Here is a 19,799-nt window from a genome sequence, read left to right on the forward strand (position 1 = left end):
CATAAGGTGAATGCACCAATTTGTAAGTCGCTCTGGATAAGAGCGTCTGCTAAATGTAAATGTAAAGTATTTATATCCACAGTAAAATGAGTCATATATTGACATAACCTGAAAGGCCGCTCAGCAAGGAAGAAGCCACTGCTCCAAAACCGCCATAAAAAAGCCAGACTATGGTTTGCAACTGCACATGGGGAAAAGATTGTACTTTTGGAGAAATGTCCTCTTGTCTGATGAAACAAAAATAGAACTGTTTGGCCATAATGACCACCGTTATGTTTGGAGGAAAAAGGGGGAGGCTTGCAAGCTGAAGAACACCATCCCAACAGTGAAGCATGGGGGTGGCAGCATCATGTTGTGGGGTTGCTTTACTGCAGGAGGGACTGGTGCACTTAACAAAATAGATGACATAATGAGGAGGCAAAATTATGTGGTTATATTGAAGCAACATCTCAAGACATCTGGTTGCAAATGGGTCTTCCAAATGGACAATGACCCCAAGCATACTTCTGAAGTTGTGGTAAAATGGCTTAAGGACAACAAAGTCAAGGTATTGGAGTGGCCGTCACAAAGCCCTGACCTCAATCATATAGAAAATTTGTAGGCAGAACAGAAAAAGGGGGTTGCGAGCAAGGAGGCCTACAAACCTGACTCAGTTACACCAGCACTGTCAGGAGGAATGGGCCAAAAGTCACCCAACTTATTGTGGGAAGCTTGTGGAAGGCTACCTGAAATGTTTGACCCAAGTTAAACAATTTAAAAGGCAATGCTACCAAATACTAATTGAGTGTATGTAATCTTCTGACCTACTGGGAATGTGATGAAAGGAATAAAAACTGAAATAAATCATTCTCTACTATTATTCTGACATTTCACAGTCTTAAAATAAAGTGGTGATCCTAACTGACCTAAGACAGGGAATTTTTACTAGGATTAAATGTCAGGAATTGTGAAAAACTGAGTTTAAATGTATTTGCCTAAGGTGTATGTAAACTTCCGCCTTCAACTGTAGGTATGCACGTCAGCTTTGACATTGGTTTTTCACATCAGCGGTAAACTATACATCGGGCCGATACCGATGTTGGCATTTTTAGCTAATATTGTCCGATTCCGATATTCATTCCAATCAAGTTGTAGAAACATCTCAAGGATGATCAGTGGAAACAGGATGTACCTGAGCTCAATTTCGAGTCTCATAGAAAAGGGTCTAAATACTTATGTAAATATTCATGTTTTTTATTTTTAATATATTTGCAATCATTTCTAAACCTGTTTTCACTTCGTCATTATGGGGTATTGTGTGTAGATTGATGAGGAAAACAATAATTGAATCAATTTTAGAATAATGCTGCATAGGCTACTTTCTGTCCATAACCTTGAAACTAAATAAGATAAAAATGAAATAAAGGTTTTATCAAACTGAAAACAAGTAAATCAAGTCTGAAATCTAACTGAAATTCAAATAAAAAAAGTAAATTACAACTTGTAAGAACCTTGTAGTTCACCAATGCAAGTTTGCTTGAGTGGTTTCTCAGTGAAAGCCATAGTTCTTGTGGGTACAAGACGCACCAGCCTGTTATTGGCTGTGCTATTTGGCCATCTGCCAAGTGGAGCAGTAGTGTACACGGGCATTTTTTCATTTGAGAGCAACGTGCATTCTAGTAGCGAAGTCATCATGTAAACATGGTGAACAAGCCAGCTATATGTTCACTGTAGATACGCAGGCCAGGGGTATTCAAGTCCGAGCCTTGAGGTTTGGAATACTGCTGGTTTTCTGTTCTACCTGATAATTACTTACACCCACCTGGTGTCCCAGGTCCAAATCAGTCCTTGGTTAGAGGGGAATAATGAAAATCAGCAGTGGAACTGGTTGAGGTCCAGATTTGAATTTGCCTGGTATACCATGTATTGGATTTGGATTTCTTCCTTTATTCATAGTATCCAATCCATTATTGGGTCAGCATCGCTTTGGAATTTGGGATGTGCATATTTCTCATATAAGCCTAGGCGGCCAGATCTGAATGTGCTTTTATTGTCATGCCATCATGTATCATGCTTTTATTGTCATGCCAAGTCCTGTATTTTGTTGTCATGCTAGTGGAGTGGAGTTTGCTAAAGCACACGTAGCTTTGATGACTAGGCTACTGTCACAATCTACCTTGGCCTTCATTGTCACATGCCTGTCTGTCTGTCTGTCGGTCTCTATCTCTCTCCCAAAGAGTTTGGAATGAGGGAGGACTTGCGCAAGATGGAGGTGGTGGGTGTGTCCAGTCGGGAGCTCTATGCCAAACGTGAGTATCTCTCTTTCTGAAAACATCAAACATTTATTATCAGGACCAAGAGTTTTTCCTGACCAGACCCTGTGACCTGACCAGGAAAAACTCTGGGCCGTAGTTAGACAACAATGGGCATCTTTACGTTGACTGACTATTTGAACCAAGTCACACTAGTATCACTTGTGCATTGAAGGTCCAGGAATAATACCACATACTGTCACTTTCTGCAAATCATTGATGACTCTGTTTCTTCCTCTAAATTCCAGCATCTTGACTAGCCTCAACCTCATTTGGACAGGGGCTGCTGTTAAACACTTTCCAGGAGTTAGCAATAGCACCCTTTGAGGCATTTTCTTGCCTTTGATACTTTGGGGATTAACTCAGTTGTTTGCAACTGTAGGGGTAACCTCAAGATGGCTTGTGGGAAATTGCTCTTCGTGGTGGAGAGATTGTGCTTGCTTTGATTTTTGTGTCATGAAGTTGATGCTATCAGGTTTGGGGCTAGGTTGGGTTTAGGTTAGGTTGGTTCTAGTTGTAGTCTCCACTAGAACCAACCTACCATACCCAGACAGACTATATGGACAGACACCAGACCGACAGATACAGAAATGACACTCGACTGACTCATGCCACACTGACTAGCTGCTTTGAAAGGCTGGTTATGGCACACATCAACTCCATTATCCCAGACACCCTAGACCCACTCAAATTTGCATACCGCCCCAACAGATCCATAAACGATGCAATCTCAATTGTACTCCATACTGCCCTCACCCACCTAATAAGAGGAATACCTATGTATTAGGACCCTGGGACTGAACACCACCCGATGAGACAGCCTACAGGGAGGAGTCAGTGACCTAGCAGTGTGGCGCCATGACAACAACCTCTACCTCAACATCAGTTAGACCAAGGAGCTGATCGTGGACTTAAGGAAACTGAGGGGGTGAGCACGCCCCCATCCACATTGACTGGGCTGCAGTGGAGCTAGTTGAGAGCTTCAAGTTCCTCTGTGTCCAAATCACTAAGGACTTAAAATGGTCCACACACATGCGCACAGTCGTGAAGAAGGCACAACAGAGCCTCTTCCCCCTCAGGGGGTTGCAAAGGTTTGGCATGGGGCCTCAGATCCTCCAAAAGTTCCACAGCTGCACCATTGAGAGCATCTTGACTAGCTGCACCACTGCTTGGTATGGCAACAGCAATGCACTTGATCTCATGGCGCTGGGGTCAAGCTCCCTGCCATCCAGGACTTCGATATCAAGTAGTGTAAAAGGAAGGCTACAGCCGCCCTAGCCATAGACTGTTCTCTCTGCTTCCGCATGGCAAGTGACACTAGTGCTTCAAGTCTGACTCCGACAGACTCCTGAACAGCTTCTATCCCCAAGCAATAATACTGCAAATAGCTAACAAAATGGCTACATGGACTAGCTGAGTTACTTTTGTATTTGATCAGTTGTGGAAAAAGTACCCAATTGTCATACTTGAGTAAAAATAAAGATACCTTAATAGACAATGACTCCACTGAAAGTCACCCAGTAAAATACTACTTGAGTAAATGTCTAAAAGTATTTGGTTTTAAATATACTTAAGTATCAAAAGTAAATGTAACTGCTAAAATATACAGGTAATTCAGAAAGTTCAGACCCCTTGACATTTTATGCAATTTATTACATTACTGCCTTATTTTTAATTGAGTAAAATCAAATAAATTCCTCGTCAGTCTACACACAATACCCCATAATGACAAAGCGAAAACAGTTTATTTTAGTATTCAGACTCTTTGCTATAAGACTCGAAATTGAGCTCAAGTGCATCCTGTTTCCTTTTATCATCCTTGAGATGTTTCTACAACTTGATTGGAGTCCGCCTGTGGTACATTCAATTGAATGGACATTATTTGGAAAGGCACACACCTGTCTGTGTGTCTGGGGAAGGGTACCAAAAAATGTCAGCAGCACTGAAGGTCCCCAAAAACACAGTGGCCTCCATCATTCTTAAATGGAAGAAGTTTGGAACCACCAATACTCTTCCTAGAGCTGGCCACCCAGCTAACTGAGCAATCGGGGGAGGAGGGCCTTGGTCAGGGAGGTGAACAAGAATCCAATAGTCACTGACAGAGCTCCGGAGTTTGGAGAACCATCCAGAAGGACAACCATCTCTGTAGCACTCCACCAATCAGGCCTTTATGGTAGAGTGGCCAGATGGAAGCCACTCCTCATTAAAAGGACCATGACAGCCCACTTGGAGTTTGCCAATAGGCACCTAAAGACTCTCAGACCATGAGAAACAAAATTCTCTGGTCTGATAAAAACAAGATTGAACTCTTTGGCCTGAATGCTAAGCGTCATGTCTGGAGGAAACCGTGCACCATCCCTACAGTGAAGCATGGTGGTGTTAGCATCCTGTTGTGTGGATGTTATGCAGCGGCAGAGACTGGGAGACTGGTCAGGATCGAGGAAAGATGAATGGAGCAATGCACATAGAGATCCTTGATTAAAAACCTGCTCCAGAGTGCTCAGGACCTCAGACTGGGGCAATGGTTCACAACGACCCTAAGCACACAGCCAGACAACACAGGAGTGGCTTCAGGACAAGCCTCAATGTTCTTGAGTGGCCCAGGCAGAGCCTGGACTTGAACCCGATCGAACATCTCTGGCGAGACCTGAAAATAGCTGTGCAGCGACACTCCCCATCCAACCTGACAGAGCTTGAGAGGATCTGCAGAGAAGAATGGGAGAAACTGCCCAAATACAGGTGTGGCGTCATATCTAAGAAGACTCGAGGCTGTAATCACTGCCAAAGGTGGTTCAACAAAGTACGGAGTAAAGGGTCTGACGCATCACTCGACCTTCGCCTCCCGAGCCCGTTGGAGTTGCAGCGATGAGACAAGATCGAAATTGGGGAGAAAAAGGAGTTAAAATACAAAAATATTTTTATAAATTTTAAAATAAGGCTTACAAAATGTGTAAAAAGTCAAGGGGTCTGAATATTTTCCATATGCACTGTATCTACAGTTGAAGTCGGAATTTTACATACACCTTAGCCAAATACATTTAAAGTCAGTTTTTCACAATTCCTGACATTTAATCCTAGTAAAAATTCCCTGTCTTAGGATCACCACTTTATTTTAAGAATGTGAAATGTCAGAATAATAGTAGAGAGAGTGATTTATTTAATCTTTTATTTCTTTGATCACATTCCCAGTGGGTTAGAAGTGTACATACACTCCATTAGTATTTGGTAGCACTGCCTTTAAATTGTTTAACTTGGGTCAAATGTTTTGGGTAGCCTTCCACAAGCTTCCCACACTGAATTGGGTGAATTTTGGCCCATTCCTCCTGACAGAGCTGCTGTAACTGAGTCAGGTTTGTAGGCCTCCTTGCTGGCACATGCTAGGATATAGGATTGAGGTCAAGGCTTTGTGATGGCCACTCCAAGACCTTGACTTTGATGTCCGTAAGCCATTTTGCCACAACTTTGAAAGTATGCTTGGGGTCATTGTCCATTTGGAAGACCCATTTGCTTTAACTTCCTGACATGTTGCTTTAATATATCCACATACATTTTCCTTCCTTATGACGCCATCTATTTTGTGAAGTGCACCAGTTCCTCCTGCAGCAAAGCACCGCCACAACATGATGCTGCCACCCCTGTGCTTCACGGTTGTGATGGTGTTCTTCGGCTTGCAAGCCTCCCCGTTTTTCCTCCAAACATAACGATGGTCATTATGGCCAAACAGTTCTATTTTTGTTTCATCAGACCAGAGGACATTTCTCCAAAAAGTACAATCTTTGTCCCCATGTGCAGTTGCAAACCGTAGTCTAGCTTTTTTATGGCGGTTTTGGAGCAGTGGCTTTTTCCTTGCTCAGCGGCCTTTCAGGTTATGTCGATATAGGACTCGTTTTACTGTGGATATGGATACTTTTGTAGCTGTTTCCTCCAGCATCATCACAAGGTCCTTTGCTGTCGTTCTGGGATTGATTTGCACTTTTTCGCACCAAAATACGTTCATCTCTAGGAGACAGAACGCGTCTCCTTCCTGAGCGGTATGACGGCTGCGTGGTACCATGGTGTTTATACTTGCGTACTATTGTTTGTACAGATGAAAGTGGTACTTTCAGGCATTTGGTAATTGTTCCCAAGGATGATCGACTTGTGGTCTACAATTTCTTTCTTCTGAGGTTTTGGCTGATTTTTCTTTTGATTTTCCCATGTTGTCAAGCAAAGAGGCACTGAGTTTGAAGGTAGGCATTGAAATACATCCACAGGTACACCTCCAATTGACTCAAATTATGTCAATTAGCCTATCAGAAGCTTCTAAAGCCATGACATCATTTTCTGGAATTTTCCAAGCTGTTTAAAAGGCACAGTCAACTTAGTGTATGTAAACTTCTGACCCACTGGAATTGTGATACAGTGAAGTAATCTGTCTAATCAATTGTTGGTAAAATTGCTTGTGTGATGCACAAAGTAGATGTCCTAACTGACTTACCAAAACTATGGTTTGTTAACAAGAAATTTGTGGAGTGGTTGAAAAACGAGTTTAATGACACCAACCTTAAACTTCTGACTTCAACTGTACCTCTATCACTCCAGTATCCCTGCAAATTGTAAATATGGTATTGGAACTGACCTTGTATATACAGTGCCGTCAAAGTATTCACACCCCTTGACTTTTTCCACATTTTGTTGTGTTACAAAGTGGGATTAAAATGTATTTGTTATTTTTGGTCAATGATCTACAGAAAATACTCTCACAGTGGAAGAAAAATTCAAACATTTTTATAAAATATTATGAAAAATGAAACACATTGATTGCATAAGTATTCACCCCCTGAGATGATACATGTTAGAAACACCTTTGGCATTGATTACATCTGAGTCTTTGGGTAACTCTTTAAGATCTTAGCACACATGGATGGTACAATATTCGCACATTCTTTTAAAAACTCTTCAAGCTCTGTCAAGTTCATTGTTGTTCATTGCTAGAAAGCCATTTTCAAGTCTTGCCATAGATTTTCAAGCTGATTTAGGTCCAAGCTGTAACTAGGCAACTCAGGAACATTCAATGTCACCTTGGTAAGTAACTACAGTGTAGATTTAGCATTGTGTTTTAGCTTATTGTACTGTTGAAATGTGAATTTGTCACCCAGTGTCTGTTGGAATACAGACTTAACCAGGTTTTCCTCTTGGATTTTGCCTGTGCTTAGCTGTAATCCGTTTTTTCTTTTTATCCTAAACTCTGTAGTCCTTGTCGATGACAAGCATACCCATAACATGATGCAGCCACCACCATGCTTGAAAATATGAAGAGTGGTACACGGTGGTGATGTGTTATGTTGATATTTGATTGGATTTGGCTTCCTCCTTTTACAATGTCAATTAGAGAGCAACTACAATGTTGTTGAGCCATGTGCAGTTTTCTCATATTACAACCATTCAAATCTGTAACTGTTTTAGTTCACGATTGGCCATATCGTGAAATCCCTGAGCTGTTTCCTTCCTCGCAGGCAACTGAGTTAGGAAGGCACCTGCATCTTTGTAGTGATTGGGTGTATTGATACACCATCCAGTGCCTAATTAATAACTTCACCATGCTCAAAGGTAGTGCTGAGCGATTAACTGACTTTTCGATTATTAAACAACTAATTGACCGAAGTCTGTTCAATACTTGAATTCCATTTAGTTTTTTAGTTTGTCAGCCGAACACACATTTTCTCTAGAGACACAAAATCATTCATGAGAGAAATTGGAGGAATCAAGTCAAGAACTCTGGGACGCTGAGTTGTAGTTTTCATTAAACTAATATTCAACCTAGTTCAGTGGAGAAATGTGGTAATTAACTACAATGACTATAATCCATTGCACCAGTTGTTTTAAAACATTTTTTTTTACTGCTGATGGATCAGAGAGGAAGAGGTGAAGCGAGAGACAGTCTGTCCTAAATAAGACCAATGCGTTTCTATGGCTTTATTTTGGACCTAAACTTGTCGCTTGCCTTCCCGCCTTTCGAACAACGGCCCCCATTGTTAGGGCATAGACATGAGCAACTCGTCATTGTATACAGATCTCTGGACGGATACACTTTTACACCCGCTACATTTGGTTAGATACACACAGACCGCGTTGAGGGAGGAATGTACACAACACAATGACGAGAGGGACAGTGAAAGTATACCTTCTTTACTCTAGAAGAAATAGTACAATTATTTTGTCAGACAGCTTTGCAGCATACGTAGGCAGGCTAGCTACACTGAACAAAATAGAAACGCAACATGTAAAGTTTTGGTTTCATGAGATTAAATTAAAGATCCCAGAAATGTTCCATACGCACAAATATTATTTATCTCAAATTTTGTGCACAAATTTAGTTACATCCCTGTTGGTGAGCATTTCCCCTTTGCCGAGATAATCCATCCATCTGACAGGTGTGGCATATCAAGAAGCTGATTAAAAAGCATTATCATTACACAGGTGCAGCTTGTGCTGAGGACAATAAAAGGCTACTCTAAAATGTGCTGTTTTGTCACAACACAATGCCACAGATGTCTCAAGTTTTGAGAGAGCGTGCAAGTGGCATGCTGACTGCAGGAATGTCCACCAAAGCTGTTGCCAGAGATTTGAATGTTCATTTCTCTACCATAAGCTGCCTCAACGTTTTAGAGAATTTGGCAGTACTTCCAACTGGCCTCACAACTGCAGACCATGTGTATAGCGCCGTGTGGGTGAGCGGTTTGCAGATGTCAACGTTGTGAACAGAGTGCCCCATGGTGGCAGTGGGCTTATGGTATGGGCGGGAATAATCTATGGACAACGAACACAATTGCAATTTATCAATGGCAAGATCCTGAGATCCATTGTCGTGCCATTCATCTGCCACCATCACCTCATGTTTCAGAATGATAATGCATGGCCCCATGTTGCAGGATCTGTACACAATTCCTGGAAGCTGAAAATGTCCCAGTTGTTCATACTCACCAGACATGTCACCCATTGACCGTGTTTGGATGCTCTGTACCCTGTGTACGACAGTGTTCCAGTTCTCACCAACATCCAGCAACTCCCCACAGCCATTGAAGAGGAGTGGGACAACAGTCAACAGGCCACAATCAACAGCTTGATCAATTCTATGCGAAGAGATGTGTCGCGCTGCATGAGGCAAATGGTGGTCACACCAGATACTGACTGGTTTTTGGATCCACGTCCCTACCTTTTTTAAGGTACACTACATGACCAAAAGTATCTAAACACCTGCTCGTCGAACATCTTTCCAGAATCATGAGCATTAATATGGAGTTGGTCCCCCTTTGCTGCTCCACTCTTCTGGTAAGGTTTTCCAACAGATGCTGGAACATTGCTGCAGGGACTTGCTTCAGCCACGAGCATTAGTGAGGTCGGGCACTGATGTTGGGCGAGTAGGCCTGGCTCGCAGTTGGCTTTCTAATTCATCCCATAGGTGTTCGATGTGGCAGAGGTCAGGACTCTGTGCAGGCCAGTCAAGTTCTTCCACACCGATCTCGACAAATATTACATTTCTGTAATGAGCCCGGGGGGCATTGTCATACTGAAACAGGAAACAGCCTTCCCCAAACTGTTGCCACAAAGTTGGAAGCACAGAATTGTCTAGAATGTCATTGTATGCTGTAGCGTTCATTTCCTTTCACTGGAACTGAGGAGCCTGAACCTTGAAAAACAACCCCAGACCATTATTACTCCTCCAACAAACGTTACAGTTGCCACTATACATTGGGGCAGGTAGCGTTCTCCTAGCATCCGCCAAACCCAGATTTGTCTGTCGGAGTCCCAGATGATGAAGTGTGATTCATTACTCCAAAGAACGTGTTTCCACTGCTCCAGAGTCCAATGACGGCAAGCTTTACACCACTCCAGCCGACACTTGGCATTGCGCAAGGTGATCTTAGGCTTGTGTGTGGCTGCTCGGCCATGGAAAACCATTTCATATAGTTCCCGACGAACAGTTCTTGTGCTGACGTTGCTTCCAGAAGCAGTTTGGAACTCGGTAGTGAGTGTTGCAACTGAGGACAGACAATTTTTACGCGCTACGTGCTTCAGCACTCAGCGGTCCCGTTCTGTGAGCTTGTGTGGACTACCACTTCTCTGCTGACCCATTGTTGCACCTAAACGTTTCCACTTCACAATAACAGCACCTACAGTTGACCGGGCAGCTCTAGCAGGGCAGAAATGTGACGAACTGACTAGTTGGAAAGGTGGCATCCTATGACGATACCATGTTGAAAGCCACAGCTCTTTTGGAAGGCCATTCTACTGCCAATGTTGGGTTATGGAGATTGCAAGACTGTGTGCTTGATTTTATACACCTGCCAGCAACGGTGTGGCTGAAATAGTAGAATCCACTAATTTGAAGGGTTGTCCACATACTTTTTTGTGTCTATATATAGTGTATCTGTGACCAACAGAGGTGTATCTGTATGCCCAGTGAGGTGAAATCCATAGATTAGGGTCTAATGGGGGTCTGTCAATTGACTGATTTCTTTATGAATTGTAACTCAGTAAAATCTTTGAAATTGTTGCATTTAAATATTTGTTCAATATAAATACGATGACTAAAGACATGACATAATGGGGAGCACAATGTTAGATGGCCTGACTGCTACTGCCTGAGCAGAGATGATTACTTTAAGGAATGAGAACAAATGAAGTAATATACACACCTGAAATATTTCATAGTCATTTCCTGTTTTTCTGTTGATGTCTACCCAATGTGGACCTGACATAGGCAATGGAATAGTTTCAATGTTTTGGCAATTACATTTCACTATTGTGGGTCTTGTAGCGTCATTATTTCATAATACAATTAATGTAAACAAAATTCTAATCGAAACAAAAACAGTGATTATTTTAAAATAATCGAACCGACCTCCAAAAAGCACTACAAAGGGATATTCAGTATCTGTTTTTTTATTTATTTTATTTTTACACATCTACTAATCGAGGCCCTTTGCGAGGCATTGAAAAACTTCCCTGCTCTTTGTGGTTGAATCTGTGCTTGAAATTAACTACTGGATTGAGGGACCTTACAGATAATTGTATGTGTGGGGTACAGAGCTGGGGGTAGTCCTAAAACAATCATGTTAACCACTATTATTGAACACAGAATGAGTCCATGCAAATTTATTTGATTTGTTAAGTACATTTTTACTCCTGAACTTATTTAGGCTTGCCGTAACAAAGAGGTTGAATACTTATTGACTCGACATGTCAGCTTTTCGTTTTTTATTCATTTCGAAAGTCTTCTACAAACAAAATTCCACTTTGACATTGTGGGGTATTGTGTGTAGACCAGTGACACAAAATCTCAATTTAATACATTTCAAATTCAGGCTGTAACACAACATTTTGAAAAACTAAAGGGTTGTGAATACTTTCTGAAGACACTTTAGCTTACTTTCTCTTTTTATTTCTTGTGTTTTTGTTCTTCCTTATGTTTTTTGTTGTTGTTGTACTACATTGATATTGATTGCTGGGTTTAGTGCTTGCAAGAAAGGCATTTCACTGTACTTGTGAATGTGACATTTGAAACTTGATTGGTCTGCCCACTGTTGTGGTGTACCTGTCCAGGTGTGAACCCTCGGGCGAAGTCTGTCCGCTTTATGAAGCTCCTACCGGATTTCGAGCACATGGACTACAGGGACGTGTACAGGCACTGTATGTACTGCAGCACATGCCTGACCTGACTGGCTCAACACGCGTGTGGCTTTTAACATGCTAGTGTGTGATTGACTCCTGTGTTGTAGCCAGTTGCGACAAATACCATGTGCTCACCGACTGACTGTGAGACGTGGTTTTGAAGGGGTGAATCTGCACTTTGCTCCTTACCTTAACTCTGACGTCTGACTACTAGGAATGGTAATGGAAAATGAATGTGCGCATTTGGCATGCTAGTCAACATGGTCAGTGCTTACAGTGACAGCTCCCTGTTTACTCTGACATCATACACTATTTTGGAGCAAAGGAAACAATGCTTTGTTTTTTCATGCACTTGGATATAACTTGATGTGCGTGTGTAGAGTACAATAACGATATGCCCCCTCCATATCTGCTGTCTTTGAAGTGAGGCCAGACCTTCACCATGGTGATATGCTCTGAGTTGTCATCAGTTTCTCAGTCCAAACTCTTATGTATTGCTGTGATGTCCTGCGATTTGAACTGTTCACCACTCTTTTGGTGTTTTAACCCTTTGTTGCACTTGTGTTGCAGTGCTGCACCCATACAGACACATCCTGGGTCTTTGGCAGCCTGACATAGGCCCGTACGGAGGGCTGCTCAACGTGGTGGTACGCAATTAGTGTGTGCACGCACACGCCCACCCACCTACACAGTTGTGTCCCCTTTTATCACATTTAAACATTTTTCAGTCTTTAAATTGTTCAGCACACATGGTTGTAGAGGGGGACAAAAATGTGTCTATTTTCCCATCAAAACATGTTACTTGTGTCAGGGGATGACTTTTCGCTCTCCCTTTACTACGCTACCACCACCCATCCCTCTCCAGGTTGACGGGCTGTTCATCATTGGCTGGATGTACCTGCCCCCCCACGACCCTCGGGTCGAGGATCCCATGAGGCGGCGGCCGCTCTTCCGCATCCACATGTGGGAGAGCAACAAGGTGGCGGTAGAGTGCATGTACGGACACAAGGGCCCTCACAAGGGGGACATCCAAGTGAGTCCATTTTTTTTCTTCTGTTGTGTTCTGAACGGGCAGTAAAGCTAATTTTTGTGATTGATTTATTTTTCTGCCACCTGCAGTTCTTTTTAATGAGAATAATGATTGGCTGATCACTCCTCTTGACCTGGATGGCATTCTGTGATCCCTCCTTAAAGCTGCAATATGTAACTTTTTGGGCGACTTGACCAAATTCACATAGAAATGTGAGTTTTAAATCTATAATTCTCATTGAAAGCAAGTCTAAGGAGTGGTAGATCTGTTCTATGTGCACTATTTCTTTAAGTCCTGTTCTTAAGTTTAGTTTTTGCATCTTACTTTCGTTTTTGAACACCAGCTTCAAACAGCTGAAAATACAGCTGAAAAAACAGCTGAAAAAATTTTTGGTTGTAGAATTTTTTTTTTTCTTCTGCAGTTTAGATTGGTACAATGATTCTCAACACTCTACTTGTTTGATTTGTCAGAAACTGAAAGTAGACTAACTATTAGAATTTTAGCAACCAGGAAATGGCAGAGCGATTTCTGCGTAGTGCATCTTTAACCTGTTTAAATATGTCAAATTGTAGATTTTCACCTAAATAGACACCCCCCAAAGTAATTATTTATAATGAGGGCCATAAACAATACCTAGTAACACTTATCGTGCCAAAAAATATAAAAATATCGCCTTTCTGGTAAAAAATAAATATACCTGAGGTGTGAAGTACACAGTACAAATATGAAAAATCATATATTTTTTCCTATCCAACAAAAGTGGTGGAATAGGGCTATATATAAATAAAATTGCCCGTAATGAAGACGTCTATATTGGTCTGCTAATACAGGACTAGTAAAGGCTCAGTGCACTACTTTTGTGAAAAAATGTAAACTAAATGTATTGGAGTGTTTACCAGCATTTGTAACTTGAGTCTGATAATTATCTGTAGATAACAGTTAATCCGATAGTACTTGTGTGAATATAAAAATACTTGCTTGATATGTTTTTCAGTTTCTTGAAATACTTTGCAAGTGCAACTTATTTTGATGTGAACTGAAATGGTCTATTCATCCCTTCTCGATTTTAGTAGACAATCGTATCCAGAGCAACTTACAGTAGTGAGTGCATACATTTTCTTACTTTTTCATACTGGTCCCACGTGGGAATCGAACCCACGACCCTAGCTAACATTGCAAGCGCAAAGTAGTTTGAAAGGATGGTAAATTAATACTGCACATAAAGTGCTTGTTTTCCATGTTATTTGATCAAGAAAAATATTTAATTTGATGTAATGTTTTGTCTTTGCCCATAACTTTTCACCTTTTTGATTTAAATGTTTGAGGACTGTTTTGTTCTCTCTGAAATTCCATTAGAATGACAATAGTAGAGAAATGGACAGGGCAACAACTCCTACATTTCCAACTATTGAATGCTGAAAGATGCTGTTCTTAATTATACAACTACCTTTTTTGCCAAAGTGGAGATGCTGAAAGAAATGTTTTGCCTGCGCTACAGACGTCTAAAGTATGTCGGTCCGCTAATACTATTAAAGGCCCAGTGCACTACATTTGTGAAAATAAATATTTTTATATATATATATATATATATATATATATATATATATATAATTTTTTTTTCTCACAAATGTAGTGCACTGGGCCTTTAATAATATTATATTTTTTTTAGACCAGAGGAAATGGTGCCTCCTACTGGCCCTCCAACACCACTTCCTGCAGCGTCTGGTCTCCCATCCAGGGACTGACCAGGACCAAGCCTGCTTAGCTTCAGAAGCAAGCCAACAGTGGGATGCAGGGTGGTATGCTGCTGTTTTTTCAACATGACAATGACCCAAAACACACCTCCAGGCTGTGTAAGGGCTATTTGACCAAGAAGGAGAGTAATGGAGTGCTGTATCAGTTGACCTGGCCTCCACAATCACCTGACCTCAACCCAATTGAGATGGTTTGGGATGAGTTGAAACGCAGAGTGAAGGAAAAGCAGCCAACAAGTACTCAGCATATGTGGGGACTCCTTCAAGACTGTTGGAAAAGCATTCCAGGTGAAGCTAGTTGAGAGAATGCCAAGAGTATAGAAAGCGGTCATCAAGGTGAAGTGTGGCTATTTTAGAAAAATCTTAGTATATTTGATTTAACACTTTCTTTGGTTGCTACATGATTCCATATGTATTATTTCATAGTTTTGATGTCTTCACTATTATTCTACAACGTAGAAAATAGTGGAAATAAAAACTCTTGAATGAGTAGATGTATACATACAATTGAAGTCGGAAGTTTACATACACTTAGGTTTGAGTCATTAAAACTCGTTTTTCAACCACTCCACAAATTTCTTGTTAACAAACTATAGTTTTGGCAAGTCGGTTAGGACATCTACTTTGTGCATCACACAAGTAATTTTGTCAGAAATTGTTTACAGACAGATTGTTTCACTTATAATTTGCTGTATCACAATTCCAGTGGGTCAGAAGTTCACATACACTAAGTTGACTGCCTTTAAACAGCTTGGAAAATTCCAGAAAATTATGTTGTGGCTTTAGAAGCTTCTGATAGGCTAATTGACATAATTTGAGTCAATTGGAGGTGTACCTGTGGATGTATTTCAAGGCCTACCTTCAAACTCAGTGCCTCTTTGCTTGACATCATGGGAAAATTAAAAGAACTCAGCCTAGACCCCAGGAAAAGAAATTGTAGACCTCCACAAGTCTGGTTCATCCTTGGGAGCAATTTCCAAATGCCTAAAGGTACCACGTTCATCTGTACAAACGATAGTACACAAGTATAAACCCCATGGGACCACAGAGCCGTCATACCGCTCAGGAAGGAGACGCATTCTGTCTCCTATAGATGAACATACTTTGGTGTGAAAGTGCAAATCAATCCCAGAACAACAGCAAAGGACCTTGTGAAGATGCTGGAGGAAACAGGTATAAAAGTATCTATATCCACAGTAAAACGAGTCCTATATCGACATAACCTGAAAGGCCACTCAGCAAGGAAGAAGCCACTGCTCCAAAACCGGCATAAAAAAGCTAGACTACGGTTTGCAACTGCACATGGGGACAAAGATCATACTTTTTGGAGAAATGTCGTCTTGTCTGATGAAACAAATATAGAACTGTTTGGCCATAATGACCATCGTCATGTTTGGAGGAAAAAGGGGGTGGCTTGCAAGCCGAAGAACCCCATCCCAACCGTGAAGCACAGGGGTGGCAGTATCATGTTGTGGAGGTGCTTTGCTGCAGGAGGGACTGGTGCACTTCAGAAAATAGATGGCATCATGAGGAGGCAAAATTATGTGGATATATTGAAGCAACATCTCAAGACATCAGTGAGGAAGTTAAAGCTTGGTCGCAAATGGGTCTTCCAAATGGACAATGACCCCAAGCATACTTTCAAAGTTGTGTCAAAATGGCTTAAGGACAACAAAGTCAAGGTATTGGAGTGGCCATCACAAAGCCCTGACCTCAATCCCATAGAAAATATGTCGGCAGAACTGAAAAAGCGTGTGCGTGCATGGAGGCCTACAAACCTGACTCAATTACTCCAGCACTGTCAGGAGGAATGGGCCAAAATTCACCCAACTTATTGTGGGAAGCTTGTGGAAGGCTACCCGACACGTTTGACCAAAGTTAAACAATTTAAAGGCAATGCTACCAAATACTAATTGAGTGTATGTAAACTTCTGACCCACTGGGAAGGAAAATGTATGTGGATATATTGAAGCAACATGTCAGGAAGTTAAAGCAAATGGGTCTTCCAAATGGACAATGACCCCAAGCATACTTTCAAAGTTGTGGCAAAATGGCTTACGGACATCAAAGTCAAGGTCTTGGAGTGGCCATCACAAAGCCTTGACCTCAATCCTATATCCTAGCATGTGCAAGCAAGGAGGCCTACAAACCTGACTCAGTTACAGCAGCTCTGTCAGGAGGAATGGGCCAAAATTCACCCAATTTATTGTGGGGAGCTTGTGGAAGGCTACCCAAAACATTTGACCCAAGTTAAACAATTTAAAGGCAATGCTACCAAATACTAATTGAGTGTATGTACACTTCTAACCCACTGGGAAAGTGATGAAAGAAATAAAATATGAAATAAATCATTCTCTCTACTATTATTCTGACATTTCACATTCTTAAAATTAAGTGGTGATCCTAAGTGACCTAAGACAGGGAATGTTTACTAGGATTAAATGTCAGGAATTGTGAACATTGAGTTTAAATGTATTTGGCTAAGGTGTCTGTGAACTTCCAACTTCAACTGTATATATATCAAATTGAAACACCCCTGCTTCCTATGGCTATGACTGTAAGCACAAGGTGATTTCGTTCCTCTGGGACCAAGAGAAAGTGGTTTTGTTTCAATTCTAAATCCGTCCGAGAACATCACATCGAGATGAGACTGCGTTTGCTGCAATCACTAGTCTCCCATTCCATATGCTCTATTGTAAGCGGAGCTGCAAGGTTCACAAGCCAGAGAAATTCGGTCCTTTGTCTGGATAGGCCAGAAAATGTGACGTCATGTGTCGCTCACTATGCAAATGAGGTGTCAGATTTCACGTACTGCATTTCAGATGAGAGCAGATAGTAGCATGTAAAGCAGGACAATGGTGCACAGAAATTGATGTTGCGAAGTACACAGAGCGCTCTGTAATAAAAAATGTTGGTCGGAACCTGTCCAGATCTGCTCAAAGTCCCCTAAATAGAGGACTTAACATTAACTACTTTTGTATAGTAAGGGAGATAATTATGTGATTATTGTGCTTAAATAGTCATATTCAATACTATTGTTCTACCTTTTATGTGTCAGCAGTGCACTTACTCTGTGGTGGTGTAGTCCCCTGTGACGGGACTATCATTAATGTGATGACTGCTATTTATTAAATAATTACCTACTCCGTTTAATTATTACTCTATTATAAGATATATTCGTGTCTATAGATAAGTCGCTTATTAATGTAGTGTTACCTCATCAGTCTCATTCTGAACGTCGCAAAATCCTTGGATATCTGCACGAACCCTAGCCTAAGTGATGAATCAGAGATATACAAATTGGCTTAATTATTTATTTTCTAACTAAATAATAATCACAGAATTACATAAACAACCACTCGGTAAAGGCTCTATTGATTACTAACATAATGCAATGAAAAGTCCCTAGTGGACTAACCCGATATGACTGCTTGTTACACAATGGAAAGGGGGTGGTGAAAGAGAGTGGGAGAGAGAAAGAAGTGGACTTGTCGTGCATACATTGGGAAAATACGCTCACCGTAAATATGGATATTTAGCACCCTAACAACCGCTCATTAGGATTTAGAAATGCAACATATATTTACACTTAGGTGTCATTCTCTGTGTCTCTGAAACCACTCGTCTGTCTTTGGCGAGTAGTTCGAGGGATGTAAGACTCTGGTTTGTCCACCAGAGGTCACAATGTCCTTTGGAGTTGTAGTAGGCTACTTTATCTTAAGAGTGTCCGTTTCAAATTTATATTAGAATGGATCCTTCGGAGGTACCTATGGTGGTGAGAGGAAACTGTTCATTGCAGTTGTAGGCTTATTTGTCACGGAGTGTTGATTAGAATGGTTACTCCAGCTGTTACACATGCGGTGGTCTTTGGTTGAGTTTACTAGACTACCAGTACTTAAACAGTTGTAGACTGAATGTTCCAGTGTGGTCTATTTTTATCTTCACTCAAGAGTTTGAGGGTCTTACCATTTTCTGGTGTTGTAGTTTTAAACCATTTGTCAGCCATGTAGCCACCGCTCCACGTTGTCTGGTCTGTATTTAAATTCCAACCATTTTGATGTGTGGACCACGTCCTCGCATTCTCTGGTCTAATGTAAATTTCATTAGTCCTTTTAAGCTTGGATAAAAAGGGGTCATTCCATTATGTTGATTCAAAGTCTGTGCTCACGTGGGTGTGGTTACTGACTTGGTAAAAGTTTATATGAAAAACAATTATCTAATTTAGAAGGCTAAAATCACATTTTATCTTCACAAGTATTATTATACTTAATAATTTATTTTATACAACATTTAAATGCAAACCTGAACTGTATCTCTGAGGGTGTACATGTTTTAGTTCTTGTTATACAGTCTTTCTGATCATTTTAATGACCTCACAATATAGACATGAATTTTCCATATTCTCACCATTACCAACATTTGGATATTGAAGTATATTGTTTCAATGTTTCATGTTTAATGTTTAAGTTATTTGGCAAGAGTCTCTCTAACACTCAGACATTCCATTCTCAATACTGCAGAGCCAAAGGTAGAGTTTCTGCCAGGTATTTACGATCCGGTTGTTAAGTCATAAAACCAGGCGAACTCCCCTAGGAGAGAGCGAGAGTTTGGCTGTCAGCCGTTGGCCTAGCTGATGACACACGTCTTCCATGGCTTTGTGATAAAAGCTGCAATGTCTTTTCTTATTTCCAGACTGGGAAGAAGGATGAGTTCTCGACTAAGTGCAACCAGACAGATCATCACCGCATGCCAGGGGGGAGGCAGGAGGTGAGGAGGAGAGAGAGGGGTCTCTTGTCACTTCACAACACTTTGTATATTGTTATCATATGGCTGAGGCAACTATGTATTTGTAAAATAAATGTATTAATTGATCAATTAATCAATAAATCACATAGTATAGCACTTTTTACAAACACACAACCTCAAAGTTCCGATCATACTGAAAGTTTGCTGTTGTCCCTCATGATGAAATCGGGGAGGGGACTGTGGATCTGTCTCCGTTCGTTCATACATTAGTCACGCGATATCTCAGACGGCACTGGTCCGATTTTGACAAAACTTGGGTGAATG

General features: G+C 41.1%; 1 protein-coding gene across 2 annotated transcripts in view; it reads left to right on the top strand.

Annotated features, from left to right (window-relative positions):
• fbxo31 (F-box protein 31) overlaps positions 1-19,799 on the top strand; it is a 28,023-nt gene that overhangs the window by 1,892 nt on the left and 6,332 nt on the right. Inside the window, exons 2-6 of one of the 2 annotated variants that reach the window (XM_029696721.1) lie at positions 2,217-2,288; positions 11,877-11,963; positions 12,516-12,592; positions 12,811-12,978; positions 19,422-19,496. In XM_029696721.1, coding sequence (XP_029552581.1) covers positions 2,217-2,288; positions 11,877-11,963; positions 12,516-12,592; positions 12,811-12,978; positions 19,422-19,496 — 479 coding nt within the window. The remainder of the gene's footprint in view (positions 1-2,216; positions 2,289-11,876; positions 11,964-12,515; positions 12,593-12,810; positions 12,979-19,421; positions 19,497-19,799) is intronic. The other variant, XM_029696722.1, reaches the window with a different exon arrangement.

This window comes from Salmo trutta, chromosome 17 (assembly GCF_901001165.1).
Source record: "Salmo trutta chromosome 17, fSalTru1.1, whole genome shotgun sequence".
Classification (NCBI taxonomy): Eukaryota; Metazoa; Chordata; class Actinopteri; order Salmoniformes; family Salmonidae; genus Salmo; species Salmo trutta.